Source organism: Rhagoletis pomonella, unplaced genomic scaffold, assembly GCF_013731165.1.
Source record: "Rhagoletis pomonella isolate Grant_MI unplaced genomic scaffold, Rhpom_1.0 Rhpom_scaffold_00009, whole genome shotgun sequence".
NCBI classification, from domain to species: Eukaryota; Metazoa; Arthropoda; class Insecta; order Diptera; family Tephritidae; genus Rhagoletis; species Rhagoletis pomonella.
The window spans coordinates 30,177,421-30,203,915 of record NW_023458563.1 but is presented as its reverse complement, the minus strand read 5'-3'; the positions used below and the strand labels follow the sequence as shown (position 1 = coordinate 30,203,915).

The 26,495-nt window shown below is 36.1% G+C and overlaps 1 protein-coding gene across 1 annotated transcript in view; it reads left to right on the top strand.

Moving 5' to 3' along the window:
- Positions 1-19,337, top strand: part of LOC118745708 — a 142,120-nt gene extending 122,783 nt beyond the window's left edge. Inside the window, exon 7 of the mRNA XM_036479322.1 lies at positions 17,914-19,337. Coding sequence (XP_036335215.1) covers positions 17,914-17,949 — 36 coding nt within the window. The 3' untranslated portion in view covers positions 17,950-19,337. The remainder of the gene's footprint in view (positions 1-17,913) is intronic.
- The last annotated feature ends 7,158 nt before the right edge of the window (positions 19,338-26,495 follow it).

Sequence of the window (26,495 nt, the reverse complement as noted above, 5' to 3'; positions counted from 1 at the left end):
TGATGACGACCACGGCAAACGTTTAAGGGACTACGATTTAAGGGCAAGCACCTGGAATGTTCGGACCCTTAATAGGGAAGGTGCCTCTGCCCGGCTGGTTGATGTCCTCGTGAATCACCGCCATCCAAGAAATGCGTTGGACGGGCCAAGGTAAGCAATGTCTGGGGCCTTGCGACGTCTACTACAGCTGCCATGTAAAGGAGCGCAAATTCGGAGTTAGATTTGTTGTGGGAGAGAGACTCCGTCGCCGAGTACTGTCGTTCACCCCGGAGGACGAGCGTCTAGCCACAATCCGCATCAAAGCGAGATTCTTCAACATCTCGCTCATCTGCTCCCATGGCCCGACGGAAGAGAAAGATGAGGCATCCAGGGATCTCTTATATGAGCGCTTGGAGTGCAGGTACGAGAGCTGCTCCCGTCATGATATCAAAATCGTGCTTGGCGACTTCAATGCCAGGGTGGGCAAAGAAGGGATCTTTGGAACCACCGTTGGAAAATTTAGCCTCCACGATGAAACGTCCGACAACGGACTGAGGCTGATCGACTTCGCCGGGGCCCGAAACATGGTAGTATGCAGTACTAGGTTCAAGCATAAAAAGATCCATCAAACTACGTGGCTGTCTCCGGATCGAAAAACGAGAAACCAAATCGATCATGTTGTGATAGACGGAAGGCACGCATCCACTGTTTTTGACGTACGCACACTCAGAGGCCCAAACATCGACTCGGACCACTATCTTGGTGCAGCCAAGATACGCACCCGCCTCTGTGCAGCAAACAATGTGCGCCCAAATATGCAAGGAAAGCTTAACGTCGAAAAGCTGCAATCACAACAGACAGCCAGTGCTTTCACTACTCGACTCTCACACCTGCTCTCAGAGAGCACTCTTCAACAAACTGACATTTTCGAGCAGTGGAACCACATTTCCCGCTTATTAAGTACCGCCGCCGAAGAAGTACTCGGATTTCAGCGAGCCCGAAATAACAACTGGTACGATGAGGAGTGTCAGGACGCTGCAGATAAAAAAGATGCCGCCTACAGGGCCACGCTGCGATCGGGCGCAACGATCGCTATGTGGACGGCTATAGGGATCTGAAGAGGAAAGCGAGACGTATTTGCCGCAATAAGAAGAGAAAGGCCGAAATACGTGATTGCGAAGAGCTTGAAATGCTGGCCGACAGGAAGAATGCCCGAAAATTGTACCAAAGAGTTAGGCGACTTACGGAAGGTTTCAAAACCAGGGTGTATTTCTGTAAGAACAACAATGGCAACCTAGTAACCGATGTTCAGAGCGTACTTAAATTATGGAGGGAAAACTTCTCCGCCCTACTGAATGGTAGCAGCACGGAAAGTTGTGGAGAAGAAGAACCCGAGCCCGAAGTCGATGATGATGGAGTCGACGTTCCACCGCCTGATTATGACGAGGTACGAATAGCAATAACGCGGCTGAAAAACAACAAAGCTGCTGGAGCTGACAGCCTGCCATCTGAGCTATTCAAACACGGTGGCGAGGAGTTGATAAGGTGCATGCATCAACACTTGGTCAGAATATGATCAGATGAACGCATGCCCGACGACTGGAATTTAAGTGTGCTCTGCCCAATCCACAAGAAACGTGACCCCGCCATTCGCGCCAACTACCGCGGGATCAGCCTTCTAAGCATAGGTTACATGGTCTTATTGAGCGTATTGTGTGAAAGACTGAAGCCCAACCGTCAATTAATTGATTGGGCCTTATCAGTGTGGCTTTAGAACTGGAAAATCCACCATAGACCAGGTATACACAATACGCCAAATCTTGGAAAAGAGCCGCGAGAAAAGGATCCACACTCACCACCTATTTGTCGACTTTAAAGCCTTTTTTGACAGCACTAAAAGGATGTGCCTATACGCCGCTATGTCTGCATTTGGTATCCCCTTAAAACTCATGCGGCTGTGTAAAATGACGTCGAACAATACCACCAGCTCCGTCAGAATTGGGAAAGACCTCTTCGAGCCGCTCAGGAACGTGCAATTGCTGGCTTATGCCGATGAATTCGATATCATCGGTTTCAAAAACCGCGAAGTCTGCCTTTTCCAAGTTGGATAAGGAAGCAAAGCGACTGGGTCTGGTGGTAAACGAGGACAAGACGAAGTATCTCCTGTCATTAAACAAACAGTTAGCACATTCGCGCCTTGGCACCCACGTCACTGATGACAGTTACAATTTCGAGAAAGTAGAGAATTTCGTTTATTTGGGAACCAGCATTAACACTGATAATAATGTCAGCATGGAAATCCAATGCAGAATCACTCTTGCCATCAAGTGCTACTTTGGACTGAGTAGGCAATTCAGGAGTTAAGTCCTCTCTCGACGTACGAAAACCACGCTCTATAAGTCACTCAATATGCCCGTGCTGGTATATGGCGCAGAAGTATGGACAATGGCAACATCCGATGAGGCGGCTCTTGGAGTGTTCGAGAGAAAGATTTTGCGGAAGATTTACAGGCCTTTATGCGTTGGCGACGGCGAGTACCGCAGACGATGGAACGATGAGCTGTATGAGCTTTACAACGATATGGACATAATGCAGCGAATTAAAATACAGCGGCTCCGCTGGCTTGGCCATGTCGTTCGAATGGACACCGGCACTCTATCTCTGAAAGTATTCAACTCGGAACCCGCTGGTGGTAGCAGAGGAAGAGGGAGGCCCCCACTGCGATGGAAAGATCAGGTGGAGAAGGACTTGGCTTCATTTGGCGTTTCCAATTGGCGTCAGTTGGCACAGAAGATAAACGACTGGCGTACTTTGCTGACCTCGGCCAAAATCGCTTAGGCGGTTACAGCGCCAAATATGAAGAAAGAAGAAGAATATGAAGTTATATACGTAATTATAACTGATATTGTTCCTCAGCAATGTTCCAAGAAAACAATAAAATTTGATTTCATAAATAGTTTGTAAATGATGTAGTGCACTATACACTTATAGGGGTGACCTTATGGATAAGTGTCGGAGTTTTATTTTTATTTTCGAATTAATTTATTTACTTTTTTATAAAAAATATAGTTCATTCTAAAACAAAAACCATGTAAACCCATGTTTCAAACTTTGTACAAAAATTAAGTGAAAATCAAAGATTCATCAAAATTAAACATTCAGAATAAAAAGTGTGGAGTTTTGATGAAAAAGTACTAGCGCAAAAGAGAAGGCACGAGTTGTCCCTTCTTATTATCGACGTTCTTTGATGAAACTTTTTTGATTTGTTTTTATTTGTGTACAATGTTTTAAACTTGGATTAACAAGGCTTTTGTTATAGAATGAACTATATTATTTATTAAAAAAAGTAATCAAAACTGATTTGAAAATAAAAACAAAAATAAAAATCCGAAACTTATCCATATTGGGTCACCTATACACTCATATGACTGATAAAATTATAACCAATACTGTCCTTGGCCAGAAATATTAATTGACAATTATTTTGTATTCTTACTAATAAGAGCTGCGGAACTGAACCACTTAAGAAGAATTTTTTACAAGGGCATGTAATTTCTGGTGATCAATGAGTACAAGACGAAGTATCTCCTGTCATCAAACAAACAGTCAGAGCATTCGCGCCTTGCCAACCACGTCACGGTTGCCAGTTTCGAGAATGTAAAGAATTTCGATTAATTGGGGACCAGGACAACACCGATAATTATGTCGGCATCGAAATCCAACGTAGAACAGGCAATTAGATAGTAAAGTTCTCTCTCAACGTACAAAACCCACGCTTTATAAGTCAATCATCATGCCCGAGATGGTATGTATCGCAGAAGCTTATACGTCGTTTCCATGCTTCGTAATTCGCGCTCCTGCCTGGTCCCATTTGCTGGCACTTTTTCTAGTTATAGAATAACGTTAATAAAATATTCTCTATACAACTTAAAATTGTTGATGATAACTTAAATTTTAGCTCCACCTTCGACATTTGCAGTACACAAAAATAATAATAAATAGCGAAGAGCAAGAACAAGCAGTAGAGCTGCCAAACGAATTACTAATGTGTGGCGTGGAAACAGGGTAATTCACGAATTAACTAGCGAATTACGAACGTGGAAGCATCGTATTAGACAATGACAACATTCGATGAGACGGCTCTTGGCGTATTCGAGAGAAAGATCTTACGGAAAATTTACAGGCCTCTACGCGCGATGAGCTACGAGACTTACAACGAAATGGACATAGTGCAGCGAATGAAAATACAGCGTTTCCGCTGGCTTGGCCATCTCGTTCGAAAGGGAACCAAGTGGAGAAGTACTTGGCTTCACGTGGCATTTCCAATTGGCGTCAGTTGCCACTGAGAGAATCAACTGGCGTGCTTTGTCGAACTCGGCCAAAATCGCTTATGCGGTTACAGCGCCAAATAAGAAGATGCAAATGATAAATGACGGAATGGGGGACCTTCTTCTTAGATGCGCCAGGAGGAGATTGATTAAGGACATAGCCTTAGCTCTCGCTTCGTACGGAATCGCTGCAACATTGTTACCAGGTGGAAGCCGAGCTCTTTCAGTTCTTAAGCTGCCATTGAACATACAAATCATCGAAACTCCCACGTGCAATATTTCCAGAACATCCGGTATGGGTAATGTGACCAACCGTACTTCTTTCGGAAGTACAGTACTTCTTTTTGAGCCGTTGTACTTCGTACTTCGAAGTACAGTCAAATGTACTTCTTTGCAATGTTTTGTACTAACCCAAGGCACATTGAACAGGTAGTATCAGTAGAGCGGCTGATAAGATTTTTTACTGGGCCTTGCATATGATGTATCAATGCTTCGAGAACCAAAACAACTTTACTAAAAATGAAAATCGCACTTTAGGTAAGACAAGAAAAAATACGAAAAACATATTAATGTTGTTTTTGCTATAATACCTGTTTGATATGCCTTGCTATTACCTTTTAAGTAAAATTTTCTTTAACTGTTTCGAAAAATTTCAAAAGGTTAGTCATCTCAGTTAAGAAAGGTACTCATAGATCAACACATAAATTATGACTTTCAATCCTCTCATTTCTCTAGCTGACAAATTTGATCCCAAATGGCTAATCAATCAAGAAAAATTAAAAGGTGGTAGAGAGTTTAAAAATTCTGTGGCGAATCTTACTTCTCCTGAGGATATTTAGAAACGACAGTATCGATGCCACAGTAAACATTTTCTTATCCGGGCAACATGTTAACTATTTCCTCACTAACTATCGTACAGTCCTTATTTTTTGGACACGAAATTGCTCAATCCTTCAAGTGGTTTTATTAAACTTACAATTGCAAAATATACTCTTATTATACTTATCTTAATTTTTGAGTCTGGGGAGAGTTCTCAACCTTCTCTAACTCGCAAAAGAAATTTGAAATATTCCCACATTTATTTAAGTTTTCAAGCATTTTAAAATCATAGAAGAAAAATTTAAAATAAAAAAATTTAATTGTTCAAAAATATTGTTTCTAGCATGCCAGCGGAGTCCGATAAAAAAACGCTAAATTAAGAAATTATTTATATATTATTCAGTAAAAACAGATAAAAACGAAAAAATCCTGAAGTAAGTCAAAAAATATTTTTTATCTTGTTTAAAATACGTTTCTTTTAAGTTTGGAACCACTTTGCGCCCGCTCTATGGAATTCTTTGTCGGATCCAGCATATATTCTATTAAATACATCTGAAAAGTTCTAAAGTTAGACAAAAGTAATTTTTTATGCATTATTGTTTACCTCTAAATGCATTTGAAACTGCCACAACGCCAACAGCTTTTATGCTCCGAAAACACCAATTCGAGGTGTTAACGTGGGAGTCCCTTTTCACTCCATATTCGGAGTGCTCCGAAAACGCTCTTTCAAGGTGCTGCTATTGGCGTCCTTTTTTACTCCATATTGATAGCGGCCCGCAGTTGCTGCTAATTGAAATGAACGTAGCAATGCTTTGTTCGATGGAAAACTTTAAAAATTTTCCAATGCAAATATTTCAAAAGTGGTCTAATGATTTTTCAATCTGAAATGTTTGCGCAAAGTTTCAGATCGGGCACTTTAATTTGATGCATGACTTGTCTCTGTACGTTTAGTAGTTCGTTGGGAATAAGCGCCTTGTCTTAGAATAATACATAAATAATATTCATTTTTAATTAATAAAATTTATTTGTTGAATTGGTACCCTGTTACCGTTTTCGCATGTTCTGCTTTTACGATTTTGTTTATTCATTTACAGTCTACAAAGTCTTACAGACTAGTTTATTAAAAATAGAAAATATTTGGAGCTTAAATCTATCCAAACTTGCACTAAAATCGAGATCTTTATTATATCTGTTACATAGCCGAATTGATCTACTGATTGGCTCGTAGAACGCATAACTACATAGTTCTATGAACTGAGTCCACAAGTAAACTATTTCGCCTCAAATCTCGCGGTGGAATATAAAAATTTAATAAACTGGCTAACAATGGGCAATTAATGCGCTCATTAATGACATTATACGCAAAAAGAAGGGACGAACAAATTCCCCTTTCATGAAAAGTGCGGAATAAATCACAGTCATTCAATTTGTAACTAAATTGAATGGTGTTACTAATTCTTGAATATGTTACAATCAGAGATCGAAAATAACCGTCACCAAGTGTCTCGTATGGTGTTTACCACTGACACAAACACTCAACTCCCAATCAAAGAGTTTTTCTCACCGTGGCAAATCACTCTGTGTGATCTTTTTGTGTTTTCCGCTGTGGGTTATTTATCAACTGCTAAAATTTCCCTTGGGCAAAAACACTTTGGCAAGGACTTTTATTTTTAAGTGTCTTAATTTGTGGGTTTCTGTAGGACTGAAAAATTTATGTGGGCGTAATAAGTGGAGGCAAAGCGTTAGGCATTTCTTTACACAGAGAGCGTGTACATTCTTAATATGACACACCGAAAATAAGCTATTTCATTTTATTGATAAAGAAAAGTATAAAGGCAAAGGTAAAAATAAAAACAAAAACAAAGATGCGTAAAGATAAATTCCAAAATTAAGATCAAGGTAAGTTTAAAAATTTTACTAATATAAGGGCGTTCGTGGTTAACCGCGCTCTAACACTTATTTTTCCTTTACCAGCGATAAGTGTCCGTGTCCAACACCAACGGAAAAATATATGCAAATAACCCTTTCCCACTGAGAGGAGCACACATCAAAAAAAAAAATAAACCACCTGTTCTGTTTTGTGAGTTATTTTTTCCCCTTAAATAGGGACGGTTATTTTGGGACACTTGTGTGTTGAGGGATATGTTCGACCTCTGGTTACAATAAAACATTTATTCTCCTTTAAAAACAAACTATTCATGGTGCACCATTCTTCAAAACTATTCAGATCCCGTTGAAGTTTAGCACAGCCCGACAGGTCTCGAAGTCTAAGAAATAATTTTACATCATCAGCGAACATTAAACACTTAGGGAATTTAAATTGATACGGCAAGTCATTTATGAATATAAGAAACAAGAGAGGTCCACAATGAGTCCCTTGTGGGATTCCTTACCAGGCATTAACAAGCAAACTTGATTTCGTAGACCCGATTGTAACAACAAGCTTCCTTCCACGTAAGAAGCAAGTTAAAAAGCTTTAAAAGTGTACCAGTGATACCGTAGGCCTGTGCTTTATGCACTAACAATGAGTGATTGACTTTATCAAATGCCTTAGAGAAGTCTGTGTAAATTACATCAAGCTGAGACCGATTTTCAAAAACTTGAACTACCTCATTTGTTACTAAAGCTAGATTAGTACACGTTGATCTACCAGGATTAAATCCATGTTGGCAATCCACAATAGCTCTGCTTAAATGATCAAATAACTTTTGATGGAGTATGAAATCAAATAGTTTAGCCATGGTGCTCTATTTAACAACTGGTCTATAATTACATATGTCATTACGGTCATCCGATTTGAATATAGGGAATATTGAGCATAATTTCCAAGGCTCAAGAAAATATCCACTTTTTAAGCATTTCTGGAAAAGCAGTGCAATATTTAAGGTTAGTTAAGCAGTGGCGCAGTTTTTGAAAAACACAGAAGAAAATCCTTCAGTATCTACCTTATAGCTTGAATTCAAATTCGAAATTGCGGGACGAACGAACGTAGAAATATTTTGTTTTGTGTAAACCTTCTGTAAAAGTTGAGCGAAAAGGTTGCAAGTATCTTCCGTATTATCAGACATTAAACCATCATATTCCATGCTAGTAGGAAATCCATTAGTTTGCCTCTTTGAATTTATGAAAAACCAAAATTTAGAAGGATTTTACTTCAAGTCCGATTCCACTTTGAACATATATTGCTTAAATAGGACCTTATGGAGAGAGTCGAACACCTTTCTTAGAAAAATTAATTTCTTTCGATCGTCTTCATTATTACTATTTCTCAGCTTTTTATATGCTTTATTTTTAACATTTTTCAAATGGGAAAGCTTTGAATCGAACCACGGAGGTTTTCTATTTATTACGATTTGCCTAGACGGAACATAATTGGAGATGGCTTACAGAAACCATTGACACATAATATCGTAATGATCCTCCAGTCTACCCAAAGATTACAAAAATAACCAATCAATATCAGACAAAAATTTATTCATTGCAGAAAAGTCTGCCCGAAAGTAATTATATTCCACTGCGGACTCAAGCGACTTCTTTTCCAAATTATAAAAGTCAAAATTAACATCTAGAGCTTTATGATGTAAACTATTATCTAAAATAGGCGTTGGGCTTTCATAGCATGATATTTTAAGTTCTGCAGTAGCAAAAATCAGGTCTAAAAACCTACAATTATTGTTTGAAACCGAGTTACATTGCTTAAAACCATATTCGTAGGCAATGTGTTATTACCATGACTCTGCCAAGAAATGCTACTTAAATTAAAACTCCTAGGAAAATAATCTCTTCAGACGGCTTAGCGTTGTTAATTACATCTACAAGATTATCTAAATGACTTTGATAAACAGCAATATCACTATTAGGCGGAATATAAGATATTAAAAACCAAATAGTTTTATTGTTAGTAAACTTAACACTAACACAAATTTGCTCCAGATCACTACCAACACCATTCAGATTAACAGCTTTGCTGCAAAAATCCGTTCTGACTGCAAGTAAAACGCCGCCGCCTCTAGCAAGGCCCGTAGTATCTGAGCAGCGATCTTTTCGATAAATAAGCCGTCGCTGAAAAATTCATACGAAGAAAAATTTGCATTTAACCAAGTCTCAGTTATAGATATAATATCGAAATCATGTGATAAAATATTGAGATGAAACTGTGAGGATTTCGTATTTCGGATTTTCTCATTACTTTCATACAATTTTCGGTTTTCAGTTTCTGTATTTCTTTGAGCTGTGAAATAGGTATGGGAAAAGTATTACAAAAATGTTAACTCATTGTTTGGTACGAGTGCACGATAGCACATAAAAAAACTGCTTGAAGTCCTTGATCGATAGGTGCGAGATTTGCATGGAACCGTTCAACCACTCTGGAATGCATTGCTCGCAGGAGATTTTACGCAAGCATTGCCTGTAATTTACCGATCGCCACCAGCAGCCGAGATAAATGCTTGCCTGAAATATTCAACATTGTGGCAACACGAACATAGATTGGAGTTGACTATAAATATGTGAGTTCAGCAACAGAACGATATACCAGTCGAGGTATTCTCGCGACAATTATTGGCCATTGGGGATCGACGAGAGATCAGGTTGAATTTCATTGCCTCATCACTTTTGTAACTAAGAAACATGGCAAGGAGGGCTGATCGAACGCTTCTTAATATTCAAACCAATCATCGAAATCACGATTGGCTCAGTTAACGAGTTATTCGTGCTGCGAAGAACAAGAATGTTTACCAACTCAATAACATTAACGCTTAGACTTTGCTGCTTTTTCAGTTTTTCCTAATAAACAATCGTGGTACAAAGCTCAATAAAAATATTAAAAAAAATTAAAATGTTAATAAGCCACAATGACATTGACAAATGTATAGTTTAGGAAGAGCCTGCCTGAAACTTTACAATAAAGCAAATAAGAAAATGGATGTATAGAATTGCTTGAGCTGCACTTGATAGTAGTTGGTAGAATAAGAAAAAGAAATAAGCAACAAGAGTTGACGGGGTGTACAGTCACAATAACATTGAAAACTGATTGGACCTTATCAGGTATTCATAATACGCCAAATCTTGGATAAGACCCGCGAGAATAGGATCGACACGCACCATCTATTTGTCCATTTCAAATCCGCTTTTGACAGCAAGAAGAGAAGTTGTCTTTATGCCGCGATGTCTGAATTTGGTATCCCAGCGAAACTAATACGGCTATGTAAAATAACGTTTAGCACCAGCTCCGTCAGAATAGGGAAGGACCTCTCCAAGCCGTTTGATACCAAACGCGAAGATAATGAGAACCACAGAACAGAACCGCTCAGGCACAATACTTTACAAGAGCGTGCGTATGCCGACGACATCGATATTATCGGTAAAAACAAGGGCTACGTCTGTTCTGCCTTCTCGGGATTGGATAGAGAAGCAAAGCAAATGGGTCTGGTGGTGAACGAGGACAAAACGAAGTATCTCCTGTCATCACACAAACAGTCAGAGCATACGCGTCCTGGCGCCCACGTCACTGTTGACATTTACAAGTGTGAAAAAGTAGACGACTTCATTTATTTGGGAACCAGCATTAACACCAATAATAATCGTTGTGTTTTCGTATTCTCCAGCAAAAAATATCCAGTAACTTGCCAGTAGCCGAATTTCGGAGAGTAAGCCAATATTTACTCCCAATGAGTGAAATATGCAAGAAAGTACGAAAACGCAAAACCAGCAAGAAGTTGCTAGTTTTATGAACAGCTGATTAATTTGTTATTTTCCGATGCAATTTTCTTAGAAAACAAGTGTTTTCAATTTTATTATATATTTAAATAGGTTTATTTTTTCAACTGCAACTCTAAAAGCACCACAAACATTTTTTTTCTTAATGTGATTTACAATAAGCATCATGCCATCAGCTGTTTTTCTTACTAGCAAATAGTTGCTAGTAAAAATTTATCCAGTAAAACTTGCAAGTTCAGCTGTCATTTTTGCTCTCTCAATTTCCCCTCTTTTGCTAGTTTCTTGCAAGTTTTTGCGTAGGAAAACGACATCCAGTAAAAAACCAGTAAAATTAGTACTGGATTTACTGGATAGTGCGTACGCTAACAACGGAGAATCACTCTTGCCAACAAGTGCTACTTTGGGCTGAGTAGGCAATTGAGAAGTAAATCGTACAAAGATCACACTCTATAAGTCACTTATCATGCCTGTTCTGGTGTATGGTGCGGAGGCATGGACAATGAAAACATCTGATGAAACGGCTCTTGGAGTTTTCGAGAGAAAGATTCTGCGAAAGATTTACGGACCTTTAGGCGTTGGCGATGGCGAATACCGCAGACGATTTAACGATGAGCTGTAGAAGCTTTATAATGATAATATAGACATAGTGCAGCGAATTAAAATTCAGCGGCTCCGCTGGCTTGGCCATGTCGTTCAAATAGACAGAAACGCTCCTGCTCTGAAAGTATTCAACGCGGGCCGCGATGCTGGTAATAGAGGAAGAGGAAGGAGTCCTCTGCGTTGGAAAGACCAGGTGGAGAAGGACTTGGCTTCACTTGGCATTTCCAATTGGCGTCAGTTAGCACAGAAGAGAAATGACTGGCGTGCTGTTTTGAACTCGGCCCAAATCGCTTAGGCGGTTACAGCGCCAATAAAGAAGAAGAAGAAAATAAAGGAATTATATAATTTCATTGTGCAAGCTCACTTTCTTGAAAGGCGTTGTAACCGGATTTTAACAGATTCCGAAAAATTAAACCAATAAACACAGTTCAAAGGTGAAGATGTCCTCATCCCTCGAATTCCCATGATTTCGACCGATACACCATTTCGATTTAAAAGATTTCAATTCACAAAAGTGTGGCTTGGATTTAGATGGCGATTGTTTCTATATGGAGAAATGTATGTTGCGTGTTCCTATGTTGGCAAACCAGATAGCCTTGATATCTACGTAGAGAATGGAAAAGGAAAAATCTTGTGTAGACACAAGTATTGCAAAATCAAACTTATACGAAATGTATGCTTTGTTTCGTTAATCGTTTATCATCTATGTAACTTGAATATGCCACAGCAAAGCGTGGCAGGGTACAGCTGGTAAATATATATATCCATAAGGTTCTCGGAAACGGCTCTAACGATTTTGATGAAATTTTGTATACAGATAATGTTTTGCATTTTAAGGTTATCTAAATAGGTATTATCTTCGAGAGGATTTGTATAAGGTTGCCACCTATTTGAAATTAGTTAAAAATTAATTAAAACATTGTAATATGTGTATCAAATGAAAGGTATTTTAAAAATCCCCAATTCAAAAGTTTTTTTAATGGTTTGCCACCTATTTTGAATCTCACATTTACTTTTTTTTACCATTCATGGGTACCAAGAGAAGGTTCTTAAAGAATACTTTCTCTATATAGTACTAACTGTTATACCTTAGGACATTAGTGTAAGGCTGTCACTTATTTCCCGATTCTACACAATTTATCTAAAACATCGCAATATGGATATCAAATGAAAGGTATTGGTGAGAACTTTGATCCGAAAATATTTTCGATCAGGGTTGCCACGCTTCTATGTAACACAAATTTTTGTTTTGTTAATTTCAATCAGCATGTTTTTTGTATGCATGTATACACAGTACATATACGCTCAAAATATGTACTATTCATTCCAACGTATTTCTAAATAGGGATGCACCTAAATTTTAAAGTAAAGAATTTACCTAGGTACTTTATAGATATCAAAATCCATATTTGTTTAAATTTATTTCCTAAGTATTTTTTTAAAGCTATCCAAAGGACCAGTATTTGATACCCAAACCTTGAAAACCTTAAAAAGTATATGCACTCCGAGCAAAATTCGGTCAACCTGATCTATTGTTGATTTTAGGGCTCGGAATGCGATGCACTTCAAAATCGAAAACATGCGCATATAATACGCACTAAAAATTCAAAAATATGCGCTGTAAACAAGTAAAATATGCAATGAAAAATACGAATATTGTATTTCCGGTACACAATCTAAATAACATGCATTTTAACAAGAAAAGAACGAAAACAATCTATTTAAAAATACAATACATAGAAACCATGATGATTCCACAACTTGTGCGCTCTACAGCCATTTGGCGGCTTAATGAAATTTAGTACGTCATACAGAGAGAGACATCTGCACTCTAAAACATTCTACAGGAGGGCTGGACACTCGAACAGGAGGTGTTCGACTGTCTCTATTGAGCCAGGGTCATCGCAACTACGACAGAGTCTCTTGAAGGGCAATCCAATCCTTTCGAGATGTGCCATGTGCACGCTGCAGTAAGTTTGTAGGTATCTTCTTTGCTCATCCCTAAGAGAGGTTTGGGTTAACGTGGGTCGCAGAAAGGGCACCCATAACTGCTGGATAATCCTGTACGATCCTGTACGGTACCACCTCTGATTTTCCTTCGAGTGATTTCGGTAATTTTTGCTTTTACTTCCCTGAGCGAGGTGCCCATGTCCGTGGGACACATTCAGTGCGGAGCTGCACCTTTCTAGTTCGTCCGTTGCCTCGTTTCCGTAAATGTCCCTATGTCTCAGGCCCCATATTATGGCAATTTCGTATTGATAAGAGATATAGGCCAGCTCTCTCCTACAGTCTTCCACTAGTTATAACACAGATCTAACAGATGTAAAAGAGAGTGGCTGCTTGGCTATCCGTGAAGATATTCAGATAAATATTTGTGAAAAAATTATAAGGAATTTTTTTCGTCAAGAGATTTCCCACTAAATTTCAATGGCTGTAAATCAGAAAAAGTAAAAATATATATTTATTGTGAAATATGCAAAAATATGCGCAATAAATATGCAAAAACAGGAACTTTTTGCAAAATATGCAAAACCATGCATTTACTGCAAAATATGCAGAAACGATTGAATGCATTTTTAAAGGAAATTTCTTGATTCCTAAAGATAACTTAAACATCTCGATTTGAAGATGCCAAATAAACCATGCATTTGCATGAAACTCCGAGCCCTACTCATTACCATGTTTGATGTGCATGTAAACAAATGTTTCACGGATTTTGTCCTACTTCAAAAATTTTCAAGACGTTGCTTAAGATACCTTGGGTATGATATATGTGGGCGGTGCCACACCCAAATACCCATTCTTGCTAAAAAGCCATTGCGTATATCAAATTTGAGTGAATATTGATGAATTCCTGGCACATGCACAGATATAAATTTCTTAACTTCGACAATTTGTATGCAATTGCAAAAGGTGAGGTTCATTCACTCATTCATTCATTCGAAAGTAAATGTGCTTTTAGATAAATACTACATACTTGGAAACTTTCATAGAAATTTTTTAAATTAACCACACCTATCCTCAATCAAAAAGAAGTTAAACGAAAATGCCTAATGAAATGGTTTACCGCATCTTATTCCAGCTATTTCATAGTTTAAAAATCCGTTGCGAAGGAAATTCTACCTGATCGTTTAGCAGTTTTTTCAACAATTACTTTTTTCGATCTTAAAATATTTTTTCGGACCCAAGTAACAATATCCTTTTTAAGTAACTTTTTTCGTCTTACGTAAATTTTGTATGTACACGTAAGTCTTAGTAGTAAAACAACGGAAAAAGTGAGTTTGAGAAGTAAACACGACGAAAATCGGTCAAAAATGTGTGCCCGTTGTGAAAAAAAATTGTTTCTAGCAATCATCAAATTAGTAATGCCATCAGCGAGAAATATGAGAATCTTATAAAAAAAGCATGTAAATGCAAACTTTGAAGTGTCTGAACATGTCGTCGTACTTTAAAACACTTATGGAAATTAAAAAAATGATCATGAGCAGTTTTTACTTGGAGGTGATAATAAGAAACTGGCAATGGAAAATCACTCAGCTCTCCTCCAAGAAGATGATAATGTACTTGTTATTAAAAAATGTCCAATTCCTGAATTACATGTTTTACAAGGAACGGATTAGTTCCGCCACTTACAAAAGCAACTTCTGCAAAATTCAGATGCGCTAGATGATCCAGAAATTTATTCAAATGTAGGCAAATTTTCACTTACACCTTTCATTTATGCTTTCAAAGCTATGAACGAAGTTGTGGATTTTTGTTGTTCTATGTCACCACCCGGCCAGGATTTAGACAAATTCATTAAAGAATTGAAAAAGGCTTATGCCAGTACAAAAGTTTCTGTGACATTGAAAATTCACGTAATTTTTGAACATCTTGAGCATTCCTTGCATTTTTTGGATGGCGAGGAATTTTGATTGTGGTCGGAGCAGCCAGGTGAATCAGTTCATCGAGACTTCTTAAACGTTTGGAACCGCTACAAAATCAACGTGAAAGAAGAACCAAGAAAGATTAAGAAGAATGGTCGTAGAATACTCCTCCATGCATATTTAAAATTTACATTGTATATTAAAATATACAATATTTAGTTAAAATAAATTTTTTGGTTCAAACCACTTTTTATTATTCTTGTATCATTTTATTATTCTTGTATCATTTTATAGTAATTATCAGTTATTTTTCAATTCCATAACTATTTTTTCGTAATTATAAAATACATTGTTACATTAAATTTCTTCCAAAAGCCTACAGTAACCTGGCTTTCCTGCGTAGATATGCGAAAGACTTTAAGGATCCATACACCAGGAAAGCTTTATTTATCTCTTTAGTACGATCAAAACTAGAGTACGCTTCTATTATATGGAACCCCATTTACGGCTGTCATGCCGCCAGACTTGAAAGAGTGCAGAGAAAATTTGTTCGTTTTGCGTTAAGTTCCCTTAACTTTGATGACCCGATGCCCTCATATTTTTCCTGTTGTAAACTTATTCACCTACAAACTCTTGAAACTAGAAGAATTGTCCAGTTGCTCATGTTCATTTTTGATTTGGTTTTTTGGCTCTTTGGATTGTTCGGTCCTTCTGGAGAAGATATCCTTTAATGTGCCTCACAGATTTCTACGCTCATCTCTGCCGTTTTACTTGCGTGCTACTAAGGCTAACTATTACCATTTTGATCCGATTTTCCGCGCTCTGACAGAATTTAACAAGATCTCAAAGAGTCTAAATATTGATTTTTCGTTGCCGAGAAATATTTTCAAATCATCTATTGATTCATTTTTCTTATAACTACTTGTGTATCTAAATCTATAGTATTTAGTGTTAATTATGATAGTCTTATTTTTATCTAGTCTGTAAGATTGTAATCATAGACTAAATAAACTGAATAAACTAAAAACTAAAACTAAACTAAAAAAAAAACTAAATTAACAAAAAAATAAAGATAAAAAAGTAATTAAAAATATTTATAGATCGAAAAAAGTAATTGTTGAAAAAAAACTACCAAACGATCAGCTAAGATTGCATTCGGAATGGATTTTGAAATCATGAAATAGCTGGAATAAGATCCAGGGAACCGTTTTATTAGGCATTTTCATTCAACTTCCTTTGGATTGAGGATAGGTGTGTAACGATGGTAGAAGTTAAAGAATTTAAGAAAAATTGGGGTTTTTTAAATTTTACTCGATCAAAACTCCCAACAAACTAATTCCAAATCTATATTGTAATACGTCATTTTAAAGGTTTTCAAATTATGTTTCTGTTAATAGATAAGTACACCAAGTAAGGGCACATTTTTTATTCTAACACAATTTCTATTTTTTTCTCTTACATCAATGAAAACAAAAAATTCCAAAACTAACTACATATCAATGGTCCTCTGCAATAAGGACACAACTCAAAATTTCATCTATTTCAATTCCGGATTATTTGCAGTCATTCTGTAAGGAAAATCTTTAATTTTTCAAATTATGACTTTTTCTAAAGATTTAGTAAGTGTTGGACTGAAAAAATACGAAATAAGTAACAACTCGTAAGAAGTTAAACGAAAGAAATTCCATTTGTATTGCTAAACAACGGCACAAAACGAAAAGTGTCGTTCTTTTCCATAAAAAATTACAAAGTGTCTTATTGAAACTATGAAATGAACAACGGCACAATAAGAAAAGTGTCGTTATTTCACATAAAAGCATGACTAACCTAACGAGAGTTTTTGACTTGTGCAAATATTCACGATAAATGTGAGACATGTGCCACTTTTTAGTAGTAAGGGTTGGCTACTTCGGTTTTGTCACAAATGGCGAAACTGCGCCTCTTCCGGATTACTAACAACTAAGCCTATGTCGATTTCCCACAGAAAAATATGGTTATTTATAAACCTAATCCGCTATATAACTCAAAAACATGAAATTTTGAGTTGTGTCGTTATTGCAGAGGACCATCGATATGTATACATATTCATTGTTTTAATTAAAGAGAGTTGCGCAATATCATAAAAATGTCGTTTATTGTTGGGTCTCCATATATTTTATACTCGAAAAACTTCAGACAAATCTTTCCTATAACAAATTTATATGAAGAAAACTAAATACAAAAATTTCGCTTTCTCCCTCAATATAAAAAATCAATATTTTAAAAGTTGTGGGGAAATTGTATTCCACAGTGTACTACACGGTGGCGATAATTTCTTCGCTATGTCTTTTTGGCAGAACACTGAAAATGGCACAGCGCCGAAACCAGTTTGTCTCCAAACCACATTTGACAATGCATGACGAAAAGTAGTTCCACAAGACATCATACTCCTATCCTGTTGGAAACACTATCGGCCAAAATGAGAATCTGTAAATAACTTTTTTTTTACTAAAATATGTTTGAATAATGTGTATATTAGAATCGTTTAATAGGGCCGTCAAAAGCAGTCTTGGATTTTAACATTATTTATTCATCGTTGTATTTTTTCTTAAATCTCGTTACAGCAAGGAAGTGACGTATCCGGCTTTGATTCTTTCTAACCCCCTCTAGCTGAAGGCTGCAGTAGAAATGGTGTAAGCGTCCATTTAAGGACGCTTATATTTATCTAGGCTTAAGTATTTATTTATATACAAACACATATATGTATGTACACACTTAGGGCCGGTTGTTATGTCTGGTTATCACTGCCTCCAAGTTAAACATGATTTTCGACGTCTTCCACATCATGCATATAACATGTGATCGATAAAGCAGTCGTTGTATTTAACCGGAGCTCTACCTCCGATTTGTGTTAACCGGAAATTGAACAACCGGCCCTTAGACTCATAAGTTTATATGTTACTAGTTGCATAAATATGCAGTTAAAAAAAAATTGGGCTATGTCCCAAGCTAAAAAATGTACATATGGGGCGATTCACGTCGAATGTCCTAAGAGCGCTGAGCGGTGCAAAAAAGCTACTTTTTAAATACTTAGCTGGGAAGCAGACAGAAAATGAGAAACAAATTTCTAAACTTTGATTCCTGTAGATTTTTGTACGGGCTATCCGATTGTGCTATGCATTTTCGAAAATTTTCTCATTTTCATGGTGAAAATTTGATACGGAAACTTATTTGTAATCTTTCTCAATGATGGTAATTTTAATATTGTCTTTAGTCATCTTAGTCGAAAGATCAGGGACTTTTATATTTATCCGAGTTATTAAGCATTTAAGAGGGCGCCAAACCGTTAACCGTGCGCATCACAATAATATTGTTATAACTTGGGAACTAAATGCTTGATGTTTGAATCTGAAATTTTGAAAAACTTCCTTACATATTAATCTAAAATACTATATTAAAACTAGGGATGTGCCGAGTATGCGGTAGATATCCGGAATCCGGCTTATCCGGCCGTTTTTCTGTTTTCCGACAATCCGTCCGGTACTGGCTAAAAGATTTCGATTATAGAAGTTTCAATTATTATTATTTAGTAATTAAAGTTAACAATGTTTATATTTTTCGTTGTGAAAACTAATTTGGAAATTCTTTGCCACTGGGTATAACTACATATTTATGTATAAAGGGTAGCTTTAAATATTTCTCCACTTCTAAATTGCTGTCATTTGCTTGTACGGTCGTTGCCTTTTCCACCCATCGTTTGGCTAACTACATCACTACAAAAACTACAAAAAGCATCAGAGCCGTTGGCGATTTTCAAAAGCATTGGCAAATATCTTGGTGAGATCACTCTTCAATAGAAGCTTCCACTGGAGTTCGGCCTTTTTCACATAATTCAACTGGTTTCTGCATGCTTAGTGATTTATAGTTTCGAATTAGTTCATCATCAACCCAATTTTTAGCTTTATGGATGTCAGAAAAAAATTGGTTTTGAAACGTGGGTCACAAAATATTGCAACAATTACTACGTTAATGCGACAGAATTCATGAATTCTTCATTTTATAAATTCAAAAATGGTCCCGTTTATGCATAGTTCGCGAATTCATGAAATAAAGTGATTTGAAAAAGTGGCAACGCACTGGCGGGAAACTAAATAGTAGGGTTGTGATTTTTTCGCCTCCTTTTGAATTTGCAAAAGCCGTTGGTGCCAGGCAATGAACCTTATTGTATTTAAATTGGTTTTAATACATTTTCAGTTTATTCTATTTGAATTTATTTTATACTTGAACAATTCCACATAACTTTTCGGTGTTTAAAATCCTGGTTATGCCACTCATGGTTATTACTCTAAAAACATCATAACCCTAGTGAACAGCTGTTTGTGAAACGTGGCGTTGCCGGACTTGCACTTCACGATTTCATCAAATGATGCCGAATTCATAGTTAACTTTCGTGTATAACTGAATTCATGAAATGGTGTTTATGCAGCCAATTTTAACCCAAATTCATGAAATGAATGGTTGCAGAGGGAAAAGTGTTCTTTTTAATATAGAATTACTTTATAACGTGGATTTCTGGGGAGACATTTTGAATTTTTAATTACGCATTGGATAGTTCAGCTCGAAAAAGCAGATAATATGTCGCTAAAAATTACCATAATTGAGAAAATATGTAAATAAATTTTCGCTTCCAAGTTTCACCGTGAAAATGAGAAAATGTTTGAAAACGCGTAGCACCATCGGATAGCTTGTACAAAAATCTATAGAAATCGTAGTTTTCTAGGTTTTCCCCCATTTTCTGTCTGCTTCCCAACTAGCCGAATAGTACCTTGTTTTGCACCGCCCAGCGTGCCTGCGACATTTGACGTCAATCGCCCCATATACATAAATATGTAAGCCATAAAAAAATATTTTTGCATTTATTTACCTGCCACAAAATCTGCATTAATTCGCTGTATATAAATATGTAGAAACCAACTCGTATATATGTCATTTATAAATAACTAGTGTATGTATAAGAAAGTTTACAGCAGAGTATGCGGAATATTTTCATTAAAACAAACACATGATTTATAGTACAGCCCGATATGGTGGCGAAACACACCATGTTGATAATTTGCAATTTGTTGAAACTTTTTCATGTATAAATTTACCGCCCACTTCAGTGTTATCTTGATAAGTTATTTGTAAAAAAATTTGATCAAGTAAAAGCTCCTTTCGCATTCTGTGTCAATATTTATAAAATCAAAAGGTCTACGATTTCAACATGAGGTGAAATAATTTTCCTGTCATATATAAAAATATGAATTTAAAAGCAAAAAAGCTTGTGACTGCCGTAGCCTAGTTAACAGATATGTCGGCTATAATTTCGAGTTATTAAGCATTTAAGAGCGCGCTAAACCATTAACCTTGCGCGTCACAATAATATTGTTATATATTTGGAACTAAATACTTGATGTTTGGATCTGAAATTTTGCAAAAACTTCCTTACATATTAATTTACAATACTGTATTAAAACTAGGGATGTGCCGAGTATCCGGTAGATATCCGGAATCCAGCTTATCCGGCCGTTTTTCTGTTTTCCGACTATCCGTCCGGTACTGGCTAAAATCAGCCTGGATTCCCAGATTTCGATTATAGAAGTTTCAATTTAAAAATCTAATTCACAATTAATTGTTTTACTATTATTATTTAGTAATTAAATGTAACAATTTTTATATTTTTCGTTATGAAAACTAGTTTGGAAATTCTTTGCAACTGGGTATAACTACATATTTATGTATAAGGGGTAGCTTTAAATATTTCACCACTTCTAAAGTACTGTCTTTTTTCTTGTTCGGTCGTTGCCTTTTCCACCCATCGTTTGGCTATCTACATCACTACAAAAACTGGAATCAGCATCAGAGCCTTTGGCGATTTTCTCAAAGCATTGGCAAATATCGTGGTGAGATCACACTTCAATAGAAGCTTCCACTAGAGTTCGGCCTTTTTCACATAATTCAACTGGTTTCTCCATGCTAACTGATTTATATTTGCGAATTAGTTCATCATCAACCCAATTTTTAGTTATGGATGTCAGAAAAAAACGGGTTTTGAAACGTGGGTCACAAAATATTGCAACAATGAAGCATTACTGGACGATACGGGAAGCGGGACGATATGTTAACATGCCTAATACATAGTTCAATTTTCATCACGTTTTTTAATATATATACATCATCACATGAAAAGTATCTATGATCGATATTTTTTTTAAGATTTTTACTAACTTCAAACTGGCACTTTGTTATACTAAAATGCCAATGCAAATTTATTGAATTTTTCTGAGTTTTGCACGAAGTTAAGATATTTTTGTATTTTTTTGTTGTAGTATGAACAATATATGTATTTATAAAAAATTCGCGGAAAATTTTAAGTAAAAAATGTTCCATACATTGTAGAAAATTACCTGTGCCAATTGTTTAGAGCGGCACTGTACATATGTATGTACCAGACAACAGCATGAGTATACTCACTTCCATCTAAACAGTATGAACTCATTGCTGTGAACTCTATAAGGTTAGTGAGAAACACCGTACAAACAGTGAGATTCATAGTTAGTTTTGAAATCAATGTTTAGCTGCAGTGTACTCATTTGATTTCAAATATGGCATTGATATACTCTTTCCAAATCAAGTCAAGCGAGTGAAAAATGCTGTTATGAAAAGCAAGCAATCGAATGACACCCATTGACTTCAAACAATTAGTAGAGAATACGACAATTTTGAAAAAATTGATATTGATGAAGTATTTTTTTAAATATATTAGTTTTACCAGAGTTGTGAAAAATGCATTAATTTTTTAATGCATTAATGGTATTTAAAGCAATAATGTTGATGTAAAAAATTAATGAATTAATTTATGAAATTTAATGCAAATGAATATTTCAATGCATTAATTCTGAAAAATGTAATGCTAATGATTTTTTTTTTTTTTATTAAATTATCCAAGCTAATGCTAAGCAAAAAATTTTAATGCACTAAAATGTTTAATACTTTTGCTCGTTTGCATTATTAAAAACCATTAAATTTTTTTTCTAGTAAAATATAAATAACCTCTTTTGGAAGGACTTGGAATAATCGTTTTTTCAGGTTCATTATATTATGTGTATTTGTAGAAAAATTCTTCTAAACATTCTTAGATGTTTTATGTATGAAAATGAAAGCCAATGTGCATGCAACGCAGAATGCTTTTGTAGATTTTTATGTTGATTGTTGATGCATACCGATTACATATATTAAGTGTGAGCCAAAAACGGACAGATAGTCAGTTTAGCAGCGCATGTACACGACTGAGGACCTACTCTGATCTAAATCAATCAATAAATCATTTTTTAGCTCCATTTGACAATGGGATTTTACCTATTTAACGACAAATGCCATTGAACTTGACATAGTGAAAACCAGCCTTAACGTCCGTCACTATCTTTTTTGACCTTAAAATTCTACCCTCAACGTCAGCAAAGAATTTTTACTTTAAAATAAAATTAGTTAATGGGTTTTTAATGCTTGTTATAATTTTAATGGAATAAATTATTGCAATAGCATTCATTTAAACATTTTAATGTTAATGCAAACAAAAAATCATTAGCATTATTTCTTCGGAATTATTGTATTGAAATTTTCATTTACATTAAATATCAAAAATTAATGCATAAATCTTTTTCATTTACATTGAAATGTTATGCATTAAAAAGTTTAATGCATTTTTCACAACTCTGAGTTTTACTAAATTATTTAGTTATGCACCTGACGTACATTTATATAACTAGTCTACAAAAGAAATGCAATGTTACCTCAGAAGACATCGGCTTTATAAGGGACTTGAAAAATAAGTTACTTTATTAGTTAAAAACAGTTGCTGTATGTTGCAGATTTGCACAAAATTGTGCTTTTTTTATACCCGCCAGCAAAAGAGCTCAAAAACTTTACCGAATCTGAGCAAAGGTACACAAATGGGAAATGTTTACAAATTATGAGAACGTTAACTGAGAATTCTGACAGTACAACGGAACCACAAATTGCGGATACACCATTATTATTTTCAGACAACTTTGAGCTGTTTTCAGGTCTTCTTAAACAACCTACCTTTGTGAGCAGAAGTGATAAAGCTACTGCAGAGCTGCGGCGATATGAAAATATTGAGGTACATTTTCATACGGACTTCGATATAATTAATTGATGGGAGGTACACAAATGCGAAATGCCGCTGCTGCATAAACTCAGTCGTAGAGTAATAGCCACTCCTTCAACTAGCGCATCGTCAGAAACAATTTTTTCTTCTGCTGGAAATGTTATTTCTGACAAAAGGTGCCAAATCAGTTGATATTTTTGCATTATAATATGCAGTTAGGAAACCAATAAAATTAACAAAAATTGTCTTTACAAATGTTTTTTCTTTGATACTTTCATTACAGCAGTTATGCCATGCACTTGTTTTTCAAATCAAGCACTTGTTATTTGAATCGAGCACTTGATAGTGTGAAATACTCACTCAACCGACAATGTTTTTTCAATGCTATCGCACGTTATGTTTGGAAATAAATGAGTGCGGGTGTGTGCAGATGTGAAAAGAAAGCGAGTGACTTAAAATGTAATTTGAGTGTATCCATGCAGCTCTCTGGTATGTACATACATATACATATAAAATATATAATTTGGTGTGCTTTTTATTTCAGTAAAGTTAGTTAGTAAATGTTTTAAGCAATTTAGAAATATTATCATTGAAGCTTCGTTTTATGACAATTTTTATATTTGAAATTTAACTTCCTTGTGTTTTTTTCTTTATTATTTATGGCCTCATAACAATTATATTAATAAATTTTATTGAGCTCAACGCCGTTATTAATGAAATTTTCTTGTGGAAAAACAACAGCAATTTACATTTTGATAGAAGGTATAGCTGCTATTTCGGCCGTCGTGACTGCGATATGAATCAGCGCCCTCGGGTTACAAAGCCAATGGTTTACCATTTGAGCTAAGTGGGCCACGTAAACTCTTGTTGCTTTTTCCACATTTTCATATGTAAACCCAACAACAACGAAGGGCAGCTATTCTGCTGCTTTTTAGACTTGATCATGTGGTGTGTGTGGTTGTTAGGTGGGCTCGGCCTTAAGTTATTTGTTTTTTTTTTGTTATTTATGTCCTAATTTTACATTGTTTGTTTTTCTAAATAGAAAATTTAAAAAAATACAGCATTAAAATTGATGTCGTTTTTACATATTGTGTATGTAATTTCACCTATCCTCTTTCTTAACATTAGGTGAGGTTTTTACATTTTCCGGCTAGTTTTGGGCAAATGAGCGTAAGCACGAAATTTATGGCCAAGAGAGGACTACATATATTCTCTACCCCCGGGACCATTTCTGAAATTTATAGAGCCTCTAAAGCTGGGTGAGGTACTGTGATGAGCTGAGGGCATAATAGAGCTACTGGTCGCTGTACTTTATTTAACTTTTTCTTTATCTAAGTACGAAATGCTCTCACAAAAGTGAATAAACTGCCCAAAACCACAGGTACGTAAAAATTTAATTTTCGTGTCCCGAAACTAAAGGTGGATTCACTGTTTGTGTCCGGACATCTTTTTCTTTGCCCTCAAATCATTTTTTCCGGAGAGTGTCCTGAAGTACGGTTCACCGTTCAAAGCAAACAGCTGTTGATATTGTCGCCTATATACGATTTTGATTGCAAATAATACATGCAGTTCTATGCAAACGCATATAAAGGAGAACGCGGCAACCCGAATCATCAAGTCGTTTGGACAAAAAAATTGAAATCAATTTGATTCGAACAAATAATGTTCAGCACATTTTTGTCGCGCTCTCAGTGAGACAGAGTGGGAAAGGAACGCGAAAACTTACTAATAAAAAGTGTCCGGACACGAACGATAAATCCGCCTTAAGAGCTGAACCACCCACGAAGTAAAACCGTAGACCGTGTCAGCTGACACGACTTATCTTATGGGATTCTCGTGTTAAAGAAATCCACCACCGCATGACGGTGACGTTGCCGTTGCTTTTCTCTCTAGCAACAGCATTTCATATGTTAATACGCACGGCTGGTACGGAAGGGGTCTAAACGTCAAATCGCACAAAATTATAAATTTAGGATTTGAGCGGCAGCAAACACAATAGTGGGATTCCTGAAAAGTCGCAAAGTTGTTGCAAATGTCGCATTTGTTGCAAAATTTGCCACTTTGCACAGCTAATTACTTTTGTATAGAAACTTCCTTGCGATAACAGGGCGACATTGTCATGTCATTGTCATTGCAAAGTCAAAGCCGCGAAACACATGTTATTCTATTATCTTCGAATACTTCCAGAAACAGTATATCAGTTAAGGCTGCTTCGAAATATAATTGTAAAAACTTTTCATTTCCACTTACACGCGAATTATAAAAAAAGTCACATTTGCAATCATACAATTTTGTTTGCAACGTTGCCATTTTGCCCAAAATGCCATTTTGAGCCGTTTTATGAATCGCACTAATAACTTTAAACTAATGGTTCACATGATATTTTTTCACTTATCAATTAAAGAAAACGAGCAGAATATGCACAAATCTCTTTGCTGAAATGCGGATGTTTAAAATTTTTCCTCTTCTCGCAGTTTGATAGTTTCAGCAAACTCGCTCAGAAAAATAGTCCGGCCCACTTCGGGCTAGTGAGAAGCAAATATTACTCGCTCAAAGTAGCTCTCAACAGCCCGAGAACCAACCAAAGAAACACTATTTGGGCACTTTCGGGCACCTACGGGCGAGAAAAAGAAACCGTCTTATTGTGCGTCCCGGTTTCAAGAATGCGAAAGTTGGCAACCCTGGCTCTGAACCGTGTAAAGTTATGCTTGATCTAATTGTAAACATAGTGAACGAACAAGTGCACACACATTTCAATAAAAAACAAGAAATGAGCAAGAAAAAAGAAGAATACGACTTAACGTTAGAATGAATAAATTATTGCGAAAATCTCCAAATCTTTTTTTTTTTTGTGACACAACATAAGCAAAAACTGTAATTCGATGTGTTTTTTGACGCGTGTAAGTGGAACCATCATCAGAGATGCAAGTACAAAAGAGTTTAAATAAAAACCAATAAAATGAGCAAAGAAAAAGAAGCATATCCGTTTAGTTTTAAGTAGGGCTGTGCGATTATTCGATTACTCGAGCAAGTTGG